This window comes from Bombina bombina, chromosome 4, assembly GCF_027579735.1.
Source record: "Bombina bombina isolate aBomBom1 chromosome 4, aBomBom1.pri, whole genome shotgun sequence".
Classification (NCBI taxonomy): domain Eukaryota; kingdom Metazoa; phylum Chordata; class Amphibia; order Anura; family Bombinatoridae; genus Bombina; species Bombina bombina.
The window spans coordinates 401,208,168-401,221,845 of record NC_069502.1 but is presented as its reverse complement, the minus strand read 5'-3'; the positions used below and the strand labels follow the sequence as shown (position 1 = coordinate 401,221,845).

The window sequence follows — 13,678 nt, the reverse complement described above, 5'->3', positions numbered from 1 at the left end:
TGTCTTATGAGTGCAGTAGATGTGTATTAATAATTAATTTCTGTGAAAAACCCAATGTTTGTGATAAAGATAACATTTTTTTAAAATTTTATTGCATTTGGCTGTAAAACAATGGCATAAAATATACTAAAATCAGCCTAGATTAATACCTTGGGTTGTCTACTACAAAAAAACAAATTATGTTTAAATGGAGTGACTGCAAAAATGCTAAAAATTCTTCGGTATTTTGGGCAAGGTATATATCTATACCTATATATCATTTTACAAAACACGGGAAGGGGGCTGCACTCTCATACCAGACCAGGTACACTCACTGGCACTCACAGGAAGCTGTGCTGTCCCCAGAGTCACATGCAGTTAACCTCAGACAGGTCTGGGTGCCAGAACCATAGGGAAAATTCCAAAGCAAATTAATACAACACACAGAGAAAGTCCAGCACTCACAAGCTCTCAGCTAAGATTAAAAGCAAAAATGGAAGGGTTATTTACTGCATTTGGCCAAATGGGACAAGCCCACGTACCACGTCAAGGTCCCTTCCAAAAACCTGGGACCCTAAAACAGCCACACAATGCAAGCTCTAAATCCAACAAACTGGGAACAAGTGAAGGGTGCACAGGCTTATGTAATCACCCTAGACATATACAAAACACGGAAGGGGACTGCACTCTCATACCGGACCGGGTACACATCCCATAACCCTGCAACATGCTCAGCCCTGGGTGCTCACTGGCACTCACAGGAAGCTGTGCTGTCCCCAGAGTCACAGGCAGTTAACCCCAGACAGGTCTGGGTGCAAGAACCATAGGGAAAATTACAAAACAAATTAATACAACACACAGAGAAAGTCAAGCGCAAGCGGAACGATAAAGAGCACTCCACTCATAATCTGTCCCTTTGTGTTTAATACCCGCAAATCACTGCTCGGGAGCCACATAGAACTGCTGATCCCGAGTGGAGACTGGTGCTGTCCCAATCAACAGCAACAGGGCTAGATTACAAGTGGTGCCCAAGTGGGCTAGATTACTAGCGGTGCTATTGATCACTAACTCTGCTCAACTTAAACTGACATTCCAGCCAAAATTGGAATCAGCACACATGCATTTCATTTTTCAATAGAGGCATTTTTGTAATATACACGTATTAGCAAACATGCTTCTAATAAAAGCTATAGCTGTTTCAAAAGCGTATTTAAGTATGCACCGTGCACCAGCATTTTGAACATAGCACTTGCTGAGAGAGCCTAAGGTGCTTGTACCATCTGGTAATAACTCCCGCCTAGATTTAGAGTTCTGCGTTAGTCGTCAAAACCAGCGTTAGGGGGTCCTAACGCTGGTTTTGGCCGCCCGCTGGTATTTAGAGTCAGTCAGGAAAGGGTCTAACGCTCACTTTCCAGCCGCTACCTAACGACAAAACTCCAGCCGCAGAGAAAAGCCAGGAGTTAAGAGCTTTCTGGGCTAACGCCGGTTCATAAAGCTCTTAACTACTGTGCTCTAAAGTACACTAACACCCATAAACTACCTATGTACCCCTAAACCAAGGCCCTACAACACCGTAGCCACTCTATTAAATTTTTTTAACCCCTAATCTGCCAACCGCACACCGCTGCAACCTACATTATCCCTATGTACCACTAATCTGCTGCCCCTAACACCGCCGACACCTACATAATATTTATTAACCCCTAATCTGCCCCCCCCAACGTCGCCGCTACCTTACCTACAATTATTAACCCCTAATCTGCTGACCGGACCTCACCGCTACTCTAATAAATGTATTAACCCCTAAAGCTAAGTCTAAAATAAATACAAAGTTGCCTGTAAAATAAATATAAATCCTAAAATAGCTATAATATAATCCGGTCGGCAGATTAGGGGTTAATAATTGTAGGTAGGTAGCGGCGACATTGGGGGGGGCAGATTAGGGGTTAATAAATATAATATAGGGGTCGGCGGTGTTAGGGGCAGCAGATTAGGGGTACATAGGGATAACGTAGGTTGCGGCGGTGTACGGAGCGGCAGATTAGGGGTTAAAAATAATATGCATGGGTCAGCGATAGCGGGGGTGGCAGATTAGGGGTTAATAAGTGTAAGGCTAGGGGTGTTTAGACTCAGGATACATGTTAGGGTGTTAGGTGCAGACTTAGGGAGTGTTTCCCCATAGGAAACAATGGGGCTGCATTAGGAGCTGAACACTGCTTTTTTGCAGGCGTTAGGTTTTTTTCCAGCTCAAACGGCCCCATTGTTTCCTATGGGGGAATCGTGCACGAGCACGTTTTTGAAGCTGGCCGCGTCCGTAAGCACCGCTGGTATTGAGAGTTGCAGTGGCGGTAAATATGCTCTACGCTCCCTTTTTGGAGCCTAACGCAGCCCTTCTGTGAACTCTCAATACCAGCGGTATTTAAAAGGTGCGGGGGAAAAAATACACGCGTAGCTAACGCACCCCTTTGGCCGCAGAACTCTAAATCTAGCCGTCCATTTGTTAATTGCTGACATGATACAAGCCCAAATGACGCTTTGAGCAGCTCTAGTATTTGAAATGTTGGTGCACTGAGAATATCTAGCTAAAAAAATGTTAACACTAAAACAGCGTTAACTTTCACTAGAAGCATTTTTGGCAGTACATGTATATTGAAAATATGTTTCTATTCAAACATGTAATTTATCTATGTGCATTTAAATTTTAACTGGTATTTTGACATTCTGTTTTTCTCTTTTTCAATGACTATTGGAAAACCCCTAATAATGTACTCTTAGCACAAATTCAACAGATTTTTTTTATATTATTATTATTATTATTATCATCATCATTTATTTGTACAGCGCCGGCAAATTCCGTAGTGCTGGGTACAATGATAGGGGTATACAATGACAATATTTTGATAAAAATACAAAACATATAACTAAACAAATCTGGTACAGGAGGAAGAGGGCCCTGCTCCGGAGAGCTCACAGTCTACAGGTTTAGGGTGCAGAGACATAAGGTTGGAGTAGCTTGTTACATCAGTTGTAGTTGCAGTAGTGAGTCAAGCAGTTCATGTATTAGTTTGGTTCGGATGAGGGATGGAGGAGATATGGTACGCCTCTCTGAATAGGTGGGTTTTCAAGGAGCGTCTGAAGCTATACAAGGTTGGAGACAGTCTTATGGAGCAGGGTAGAGAGTTCTAGAGGACAGGAGCAGCATGTGTGAGGTCTTGGTGGCGGGAGTGGGACGTAGAGATAACAGGAGTGGAGAGACGTAGGTCAGAGGTTGATCGAAGAGGATGGGATGGGGAATATTTCACGATAAGAGAGGAAATATAGTTGGGAGTTAGACTGTTTAGTGCTTTTTAAGTTAGGGTTAATACTTTAAACTGTATTCTGGAGTGTATGGGGAGCCAGTGTGGGGCAGAGCGGAATCGCTGATGTAGATTGGCGACTTAGGTGAATGAGTCTAGCTGAAGCATTCATAATAGATTGGAGGGAGGAGAGGCAGTGTTTTGGAAGGCCATTTAGGAGTAGCTTGCAATAATCAATGCGTGACAAAATGAGGGAATGAATAAGTATTTTTGTTGTTTTTTGAGTAAGGAAGGGACGAATTCTGGAAATGTTGCGTAGGTGTGAATGGCAGGATTTGGTAAGCACTTGTATATGTGGGTTGAATGTGAGCTTTGAGTCTAGTGTGACCCCAAGACAGCGAACCTGGTGTGAGGTGTTGAGAATAGAGTCTCCAACTGTCAGAGAAATGTCAGGTGTTGAATGTCTCGAAGAGGGGGGAATAAGAAGCAGCTCAGTTTTGGACGGATTGAGTTGGAGGTAGTGTGAAGACATCCAAGAGTAAATTGCAGAGAGGCAGTTGGAAATCTGGTTGAGTAAAGAGCGAGAGATATCAGGAGAGGAAAGATAGATTTGGGTATCATCAGCATATAAGTGGTACTGGAATCCAAAGGATGCTATAAATTTTCCAAGGGAGGATGTATAGAGAAAGAAAAACAAGGGACCCAAGACAGCCTGAGAGAGGCATAGGATCGCAAGATATGTTATTAAAGGAAACTGAAAACGAGCGGTTTGAGAGATATGAGGCAAACCAGGAGAGGGCTGTGTCTTGGATGCCAAATGAATGTAGTATTTTTAGGAGGAGAGGATGGTCGACTGTGTCAAAAGCAGCGGATAGGTCAAGAAGAATTATTAAGGGGTAGTGGCCTTTTGCTTTAGTTGATAACAGGTCATTTGTTACTTTAGCAAGAGCAGTTTCTGTTGAGTGTTTAGGGCGGAAACCAGATTGTAGTGGATCAAGTAAAGAGTTAGGTGTGAGAAATTGAGTTAGTCGATTGTAGACCAGTCGTTCCAATAATTTTGAAGCAAAGGGAAGTAAGGAGACCGGTCGATAGTTAGAAGGAGTTGAGGGGTCAAGCGAGGGCTTTTTTAGGATTGGTATGATTGACGCATGCTTGAATGTATCCGGAAATGTGCCAGCGGTGAGAGATTGGTTAAAGAGATGATTTAGGGTAGGGGTTAGTGAAGTAGAGAGAGAGAGAGGGAAGAAGTTGTGAAGGTATAGGGTCAAGTGGGCAGGTTGTGAGATGAGCCAAGGATAGGAGTACAGAGACTTCTTCCTCTGTTACAGGGGGGAAGTAGCATAGAGTTTTGTTAATAGAAGGGGTGGGTAGGATTGCTGGGTTTGAAGGGTGTGAGGTGCAGATCTCTTTCCTAATGGTGTCAATTTTATTTTTGAAGTGATCAGCAATAATCTAAGCAGTGAGGTTGGTAGTGGACAGGGGTGCAGGCGGACGTAGAAGGGAGTTAAAGGTTGAGAACAGCTTTCTGGGGTTGGATGCATGAGGTGACACAAGGGAGAAAAAATAGATTTGCTTGGCCAGGCTGAACGCAGAGTTGTAGGACTTAAGGATGAATTTATAATGCCGGAAATCAGCACAGGTGCGTGATTTCCTCCGCTGCCGTTCAGCAGCCCGTGAACATCGCTGAAGATATCTGGTCTGTTTGGTGTGCCACAGTTGCCGTTGAGTGATTGATGTACGATGAACAGTGTTGATTTTAGTGCCAAATTGTACTGTAAAGCAAGGAGGTTTGGGCAAGAGAGGGATGAAATGTCAGAAAGCAGAGGATTCAGTTGCATGGAAAAGTCATTGATTGACGAACCTTTGGAAAGAACAAATAATGTAATTAATATGTGAAAATAATATTTAATATCAAAAACACAGTCCCTGTAAAAACTTAGCTAGGCAGCCCTGAAAAAGTATAATCCCGATAATACTTTAAAACAATAAATCTAAACACAGTGAATAAGGCGCGCTAAAAAGCTGCTAAGAGAGGTCTAGTACACTTATGTAAATATATACTTGAATTTTATTAAAACAATGCAGATAAATATAAAATAAGAAACCACTGGTGGTTCACTAACATATATTTCTAAATAGCCAGAAAATGCTAAAATAATAAAATATATATATATATTGAAAAATATATATTGGATAAAAACAAAAATGCTCAGAGTAAAATAGTGTCCATTGTTTGTTTGCATGCAAAGAAAAAATTATATCTAGTGTCCAGTAGATTGCTGTTGAAGTAATGTGCTGATATGAGGTAAACAGTGGTTTGCGGTAGAAAGTGCAACAGTAAAAACTTTCCAAAGGTTTGTCAATCAATGACCACTCACCCGGAATACGAAACCCCCTGATATAGGTTTCTCCACTTCTCATGTGGCTCCTAGAATCGGCACGTATCGACCCTGTGTTTGGCACTTGTACGTTTCAAGCAATTACAGCATTGTAGCATGTATCTTGGAATGTGCAGTGGTGATTTCCGGGTCACTTGACAAGTCTTTGACCAATGGGGAAGCTGGATTGCCAGGTGTTGTGAGTGGAAGTCTCTTGGTTTTCTGGATACAATGTGATGAATAAAAACAATGCAATGTTGCAAAACAGCACTAAATTGCAAAACCACTTGTGTGAACTCCAAAATAAATGTGACAGAGCGCTATGTAATATGGGGTATACTGAAACTTAAACACAGTCCATCAACGCGTTTCAGCTGACACAGCCTTTCTTAAGATGAGTCCCTCCTCACATCATCTTTTATCTCAAATGACTTGATTTTTTCTCCTAGATTCATATATTGTGGTATTCATCCCTCTAAAATATAAGTATAAATGTGGAAAAAGTAAAAAAATATATAAACAGGATTTTTTTGTAAAAAGTTTTTTTTTAAATGAATGGCATAAAAAGAAAATAAACCTTCTTTCTACTGTGTAAATGTATAACTATTTAGTGAGAAGAATATAATAAAGGTGTGCTTATAATGAATAATCTAATATTTAGTGATTGATATTTATGTTTGTTACAGTGAGGTATAAGGAAGGAAGGAGAACTCGTCTTATGCGTGTGTGAAACAAATGTGTTACACTTAAACAAGTGATACTATGTATGTAGCATTGTTATGAAAAGTCACTTCTATGTTTCTATGTGTCCTGTCTTGTTCCTGTACAATATAAAATGTCTATTTTTGCTTGACTTGTTAATTATTGTATATAAAAAAGAGACCTTATTACCCTTGTATCCCTTGTTTTTAATTAATATATCAGCTTTACATCACATTAGTTATATCATTTATTTGTATTTATAAATATTGTAATTTGTAAATATTTTATTGAGACCACTTATTTTAGCTTGGTTCATAATACAATTTTTAAGCCATTCTGACCACAGGAACAGTACAGTGAGATCAATTAGTGAGTTGGATTATAGACAGCAGTCTGTTATCATACGCTATAATTTCTTGCTCAAATGACTAAAATCACGTGAACATATTTCTTCTTTGGCGTCTTTATATTGTTGTGCCCCTGAGATGTTTTTAATGTACAAGTTTTTTTATTCTTCCTGTAACTCTGCAGATGAAATCATGCAGCAGGATATAAGACCGTTGCTAGCTGTGGATATCATAGAACAACTTCACAAACAATTTGCTACTTTGTCAGGTAAGTTTTTTTTCCCTATGATCTCTTTCATAGTTAAACTGCACAGATATTAAATAAAGATATGAAGTTGAAGCAAGTATTGCAGATTCTGAGTTTTAAAGAATGTTATACTGTAAGAAAGTTTATGTCTAGTTATTAGATGCTTCCTTTAATGTTATTTAATTTTAAAGAGACAGAAACACAAATTGTTTTCTTTCATGATTCGGACAGAGTATACCATTTAAAAAAAGTTTCCAGTTTGCTTCTGTCATATTTGCTTTGCTCTCATGGTATTATTAGCTAATGAACATACCTAGGTATGGTTATTAATATTGTCATTTATTTGTAGAGCACCAGCAGTTTTTGCAGCACTATACTATGGTTGTTAGGTAGTGTGCTGCCATATTGTGCTATTGCACCTGAATAACATTGTTAGTAGGTAGTATGCTGCCATATTGTGCTATTGCACCTGTATAACATTGTTAGTAGGTAGTATGCTGCCATATAGTGCTACTGCACCTGTATAACATTGTTAGTAGGTAGTATGCTGCCATATTGTGCTATTGCACCTGTATAACATTGTTAGTAGGTAGTATGCTGCCATATAGTGCTATTGCACCTGTATAACATTGTTAGTAGGTAGTATGCTGCCATATAGTGTTATTGCACCTGTATAACATTGTTAGTAGGTAGTATGCTGCCATATTGTGCTATTGCACCTGTATAACATTGTTAGTAGGTAGTATGCTGCCATATTGTGCTATTGCACCTGTATAACATTGTTAGTAGGTAATATGCTGCCATATTGTGCTATTGCACCTGTATAACATTGTTAGTAGGTAGTATGCTGCCATATTGTGTTATTGCACATGTATAACATTGTTAGTAGGTAGTATGCTGCCATATAGTGATATTGCACCTGTATAACATTGTTAGTAGGTAGTATGCTGCCATATTGTGCTATTGCACCTGTATAACATTGCTATTGCACCTGTATAACATTGTTTGTAGGTAGTATGCTGCCATATTGTGCTATTGCACCTGTATAACATTGTTAGTAGGTAGTATGCTGCCATAGTGTGCTATTGCACCTGTATAACATTGTTAGTAGGTAGTATACTGCCATATTGTGCTATTGCACCTGTATAACATTGTTAGTAGGTAGCATGCTGCCATATTGTGCTATTGCACCTGTATAACATTGTTAGTAGGTAGTATACTGCCATATAGTGCTATTGCACCTGTATAACATTGTTAGTAGGTAGTATGCTGCCATATTGTGCTATTGCACCTGTATAACATTGTTAGTAGGTAGCATGCTGCCATATAGTGCTATTGCACCTGTATAACATTGTTAGTAGGTAGCATGCTGCCATATAGTGCTATTGCACCTGTATAACATTGTTAGTAGGTAGTATGCTGCCATATTGTGCTATTGCACCTGTATAACATTGTTAGTAGGTAGTATACTGCCATATTGTGCTATTGCACCTGTATAACACTGTTAGTAGGTAGTATGCTGCCATATTGTGCTATTGCACCTGTATAACATTGTTAGTAGGTAGTATGCTGCCATATTGTGCTATTGCACCTGTATAACATTGTTAGTAGGTAGTATGCTGCCATATTGTGCTATTGCACCTGTATAACATTGTTAGTAGGTAGTATGCTGCCATATAGTGCTATTGCACCTGTATAACATTGTTAGTAGGTAGTATGCTGCCATATAGTGCTATTGCACCTGTATAACATTGTTAGTAGGTAGTATGCTGCCATATTGTGCTATTGCACCTGTATAACATTGTTAGTAGGTAGTATGCTGCCATATTGTGCTATTGCACCTGTATAACATTGTTAGTAGGTAGTATGCTGCCATATTGTGCTATTGCACCTGTATAACATTGTTAGTAGGTAGTATGCTGCCATATTGTGCTATTGCACCTGTATAACATTGTTAGTAGGTAGTATGCTGCCATATTGTGCTATTGCACCTGTATAACATTGTTAGTAGGTAGTATGTTGCCATATTGTGCTATTGCACCTGTATAACAGTGTTAGTAGGTAGTATGCTGCCATATTGTGCTATTGCACCTGTATAACATTGTTAGTAGGTAGCATGCTGCCATATTGTGCTATTGCACCTGTATAACATTGTTAGTAGGTAGTATGCTGCCATAGTGTGCTATTGCACCTGTATATAACATTGTTAGTAGGTAGTATGCTGCCATATTGTGCTATTGCACCTGTATAACACTGTTAGTAGGTAGTATGCTGCCATATTGTGCTATTGCACCTGTATAACATTGTTAGTAGGTAGTATACTGCCATATTGTGCTATTGCACCTGTATAACATTGTTAGTAGGTAGTATACTGCCATATTGTGCTATTGCACCTGTATATAACATTGTTAGTAGGTAGTATGCTGCCATATTGTGCTATTGCACCTGTATAACATTGTTAGTAGGTAGTATGCTGCCATATTGTGCTATTGCACCTGTATATCATTGTTAGTAGGTAGTATGCTGCCATATTGTGCTATTGCACCTGTATAACATTGTTAGTAGGTAGTATGCTGCCATATTGTGCTATTGGACCTGTATAACATTGTTAGTAGGTAGTATGTTGCCATAGTGTGCTATTGCACCTGTATAACATTGTTAGTAGTTAGTATGCTGCCATATTGTGCTATTGCACCTGTATAACATTGTTAGTAGGTAGTATGCTGCCATATTGTGCTATTGCACCTGTATAACATTGTTAGTAGGTAGTATGCTGCCATATAGTGCTATTGCACCTGTATAACATTGTTAGTAGGTAGTATGCTGCCATATTGTGCTATTGCACCTGTATAACATTGTTAGTAGGTAGTATGCTGCCATATTGTGCTATTGCACCTGTATAACATTGTTAGTAGGTAGTATGCTGCCATATTGTGCTATTGCACCTGTATAACATTGTTAGTAGGTAGTATGCTGCCATATTGTGTTATTGCACCTGTATAACATTGTTAGTAGGTAGTATGCTGCCATATTGTGCTATTGCAACTGTATAACATTGTTAGTAGGTAGTATGCTGCCATATTGTGCTATTGCACCTGTATAACATTGTTAGTAGGTAGTATGCTGCCATATTGTGTTATTGCACCTGTATAACATTGTTAGTAGGTAGTATGCTGCCATATTGTGTTATTGCACCTGTATAACATTGTTAGTAGGTAGTATGCTGCCATATTGTGCTATTGCACCTGTATAACATTGTTAGTAGGTGGTGCGAAACGAATGTAACAGAAGATGCGTTATTTCATACTCCATTGCGCTGCCATTACAAGTTTTGAAACCTGTGGCTTGTGCGTGCGATATGGTTTCTTGTACTCCATACCGCACAAAATACAAGCGATGTTTTGACGTGCTTGTGCACGCTTTCCTCATAGACATCAATGGGGAGAAAATGTTAGAAAAACCTAACACTTGCGATCGCGGAATGGAAAGCTCCGTAACGCAGCCCCATTGATGTCTATGGGGAAAAAAAAGTTATGTTTACATCGCTGACATCGCTGACACCTACATAAACTTATTAACCCCTAATCTGCCGCTCCCGATATCGCCGCCACCAAAATAAATCTATTAACCCCTAATCTGCCACTTCCGATATCGCCACTACTATACTATAGTTATTAACCCCTATTTCTCTGCACCCCAACATCGCCCACACTATAATAAATCTATGAACCCCTATCCCGCCACTCCCCGACATCGCCGCCACTAAATAAAGTTATTAACCCCTAAACCTCTGGCCTCCCACGTCACTACCACTAAAAAAAACTATTAACCCCTAACCACCAGCCCCCCACATCGAAACAACCTATATTTAACTATATTACCCCTAAACCTAACCGTAACCCTAACCGTAAACCCTAACCCTAAACCTAACACCCCCTAACTTTAACATAATTAAAATAGAGCTAAATTAAAGTTACAATTATTAACTAAATACAAACTTACCTGTGAAATAAAACCTAAGCTAGCTACAATATAACATAGTTTTACAAGTAAGTTTGTATTTATTTTAACTAGGTAGACTAGTTAGTAAATAGTTATTAACTATTTACTAACTACCTAGTTGAAATAAATACAAACTTACCTGTGAAATAAAACCTTAGCTGCCTTACACTAACACCTAACATTACAAAAATAAAAGAACCTACCATTACAAAAAATAACAAACAAAATTATCCAAAACAAAATTATTCCTATTCTAATACCCTTTAAAAAATAAATAAATAAATAGAAACCCACCCCAAAATAAAAATCCTTAATCTATAATAAATTACCAAGGGCCCTTAACAGGGTCTTTTGTAGGGCATTGCCCTAAAGATAACAGCTCTTTTCCTACAAAAGAAAAAGAAACACCCCTAACAGTATACAAACCCCCACCCCCCCAAAGCCACAAAAAAAAGTAAAACCTAATCTACCCATTGCCCTGAAAATAGCATTTGTATGGGCATTGCCTTTAAAATAGCATTTAGCTCTTTTGCTGCCCATTAAAAATAAAAAATATCTATTCTAAAAAGAAAAACCCACCCCAAAACGGAAAATAAAAATATTACACAAAATAACAAACAAAGGCCTAGATTACGAGTTTTGCGTTAACAGGGGTGCGGTGCTAACGAGCAATTTATTCTAACTGCTCACTTACAGACAGGGCTGGCATTACAGGTTTTTACAAACCCAGCGTTAACCGCAAAAAAGTGAGCGTAGAGCAAAATTTAGCTCCACATCTCACCTCAATACCAGCGCTGCTTACGTTAGCGGTGAGCTGGTAAAACGTGCTCGTGCACGATTTCCCCATAGGAATCAACGGGGAGAGCCGGCTGAAAAAAAACCTAACACCTGCAAAAAAGCAGCGTAAAGCTCCTAACGCAGCCCCATTGGTTCCTATGGGGAAAATACATTTATGTCTACACCTAACACCCTAACATGAACCCCGAGTCTAAACACCCCTAATTTTACACTTATTAACCCCTAATCTGCCGCCCCCGACTTCGCCGACACCTACATTATATTATTAACCCCTAATCTGCCGCTCCAGACACCGCTGCTCCTACATTATATTTATTAACCCCTAATCTGCCGCCCCCAATGTCGCCGCAACCTAACTACATTTATTAACCCCTAATCTGCCGCCCCCAACGTCGCCACCCCTATAATAAACATATTAACCCCTAAACCTAAGTCTAACCCTAACCCTAACCCCCTAACTTAAATCTTATTTAAATAAATCTAAATAAAATTACTACAATTAACGGAATTAAGGTAGAAAAAATGCTATTGGCTGATGCAATCAGCCAATAGGATTGAACTGGCATTCTCTTGACTGATTGGAACAGCCAATAGAATGCTAGCTCAATCCTATTGGCTGATTGAATCAGCCAATAGGATTGAACTTCAATCCTATTGGCTGATTGCATCAGCCAATAGGATTTTTTATACCTTAATTCCGATTGGCTGATAGAATTCTATCAGCCAATCGGAATTGAAGGGACGCCATCTTGGATGACGTCATTTAAAGGAACCTTCATTCTGTGTTTAGCCGTCGGAAGAAGAGGATTCTCCGCGTCAGATGTCTTGAAAATGGACCCGCTCCACGCCGGATGGATGAAGATAGAAGATGCCGTCTGGATGAAGACTTCTTCCCGTCTGGAGGACCGCTTCGCCCGGCTTGGATGAAGACTTCTCCCAGCTTCGTTGAGGACTTCGTCCCGGTTGGGTGAAGACGTCTCCCGGTAAGTTGATCTTCAGGGGGTTAGTGTTAGGTTTTTTTAAGGGGGGATTGGGTGGGTTTTAGAGTAGGGTTGGTTGTGTGGGTGGTGGGTTTTAATGTTGAGGAGAATTGTAATTTTTTTATTTCACAGGTAAGTTTGTATCTAGTTTTAAATAGGTATTATTTAGTTAATAATTGTTGGGTTTATTTTATAGCTAAGTATTTAGTTTTATATAGGAATTATTTAGTTAATTGTAGTAATTTAATTTAGATTTATATAAATTATATTTAAGTTAGGTGGGGTTAGGGTTAGACTTAGGTTTAGGGGTTAATAACTTTATTATAGTGGTGGCGATGTTGGGGGCAGCAGATTAGGGGTTAATAAATTTAGGTAGGTGGCGGCAATGTTAGAGCCAGCAGATTAGGGGTTAATAATATTTATTAACTAGTGTTTGCGATGCGGGAGTGCAGCGGTTTAGAGGTTAATATATTTATTATAGTGGCGGCGATATCCAGTTCGGCAGATTAGGGGTTAAAATATTTATTTTAGTGTTTGCGATGCGGGAGGGCCTCAGTTTAGGGGTTATTAGGTAGTTTATGGGTGTTAGTGTACTTATTAGCACTTTAGTTAAGAGTTTTATGCTACGGCGTTGTAGTGTAAAACTCTTAACTACTGACTTTTAAATACGGTACCAGTCTTGACAAGAGAGGGTCTACCACTCACTTTTTGTCAGACTCGTAATACCGGCGATATGCAAGTCCCATTGAAAATATAGGATACGCAATTGACGTAAATGGATTTGCGGTATTTCCGAGTCTGGCCAAAAAAGTAAGCGGTACACCTGTACCTGCAAGACTCGTAATACCACCGGGCGTTAAAAAGTAGCATTGGGACCGGCCAACGCTGCTTTTTAAGTCTAACGCAAGACTCGTAATCTAGCTGAAATTATCCAAAATAATAATTATTC

General features: G+C 39.4%; 1 protein-coding gene across 1 annotated transcript in view; it reads left to right on the top strand.

Moving 5' to 3' along the window:
• Positions 1 to 13,678, top strand: part of MCF2L2 (MCF.2 cell line derived transforming sequence-like 2) — a 1,253,992-nt gene that overhangs the window by 67,575 nt on the left and 1,172,739 nt on the right. Inside the window, 1 exon segment of the mRNA XM_053711855.1 lies at positions 6,887 to 6,970. Within this exon segment, the coding sequence (XP_053567830.1) occupies positions 6,887 to 6,970 (84 nt within the window).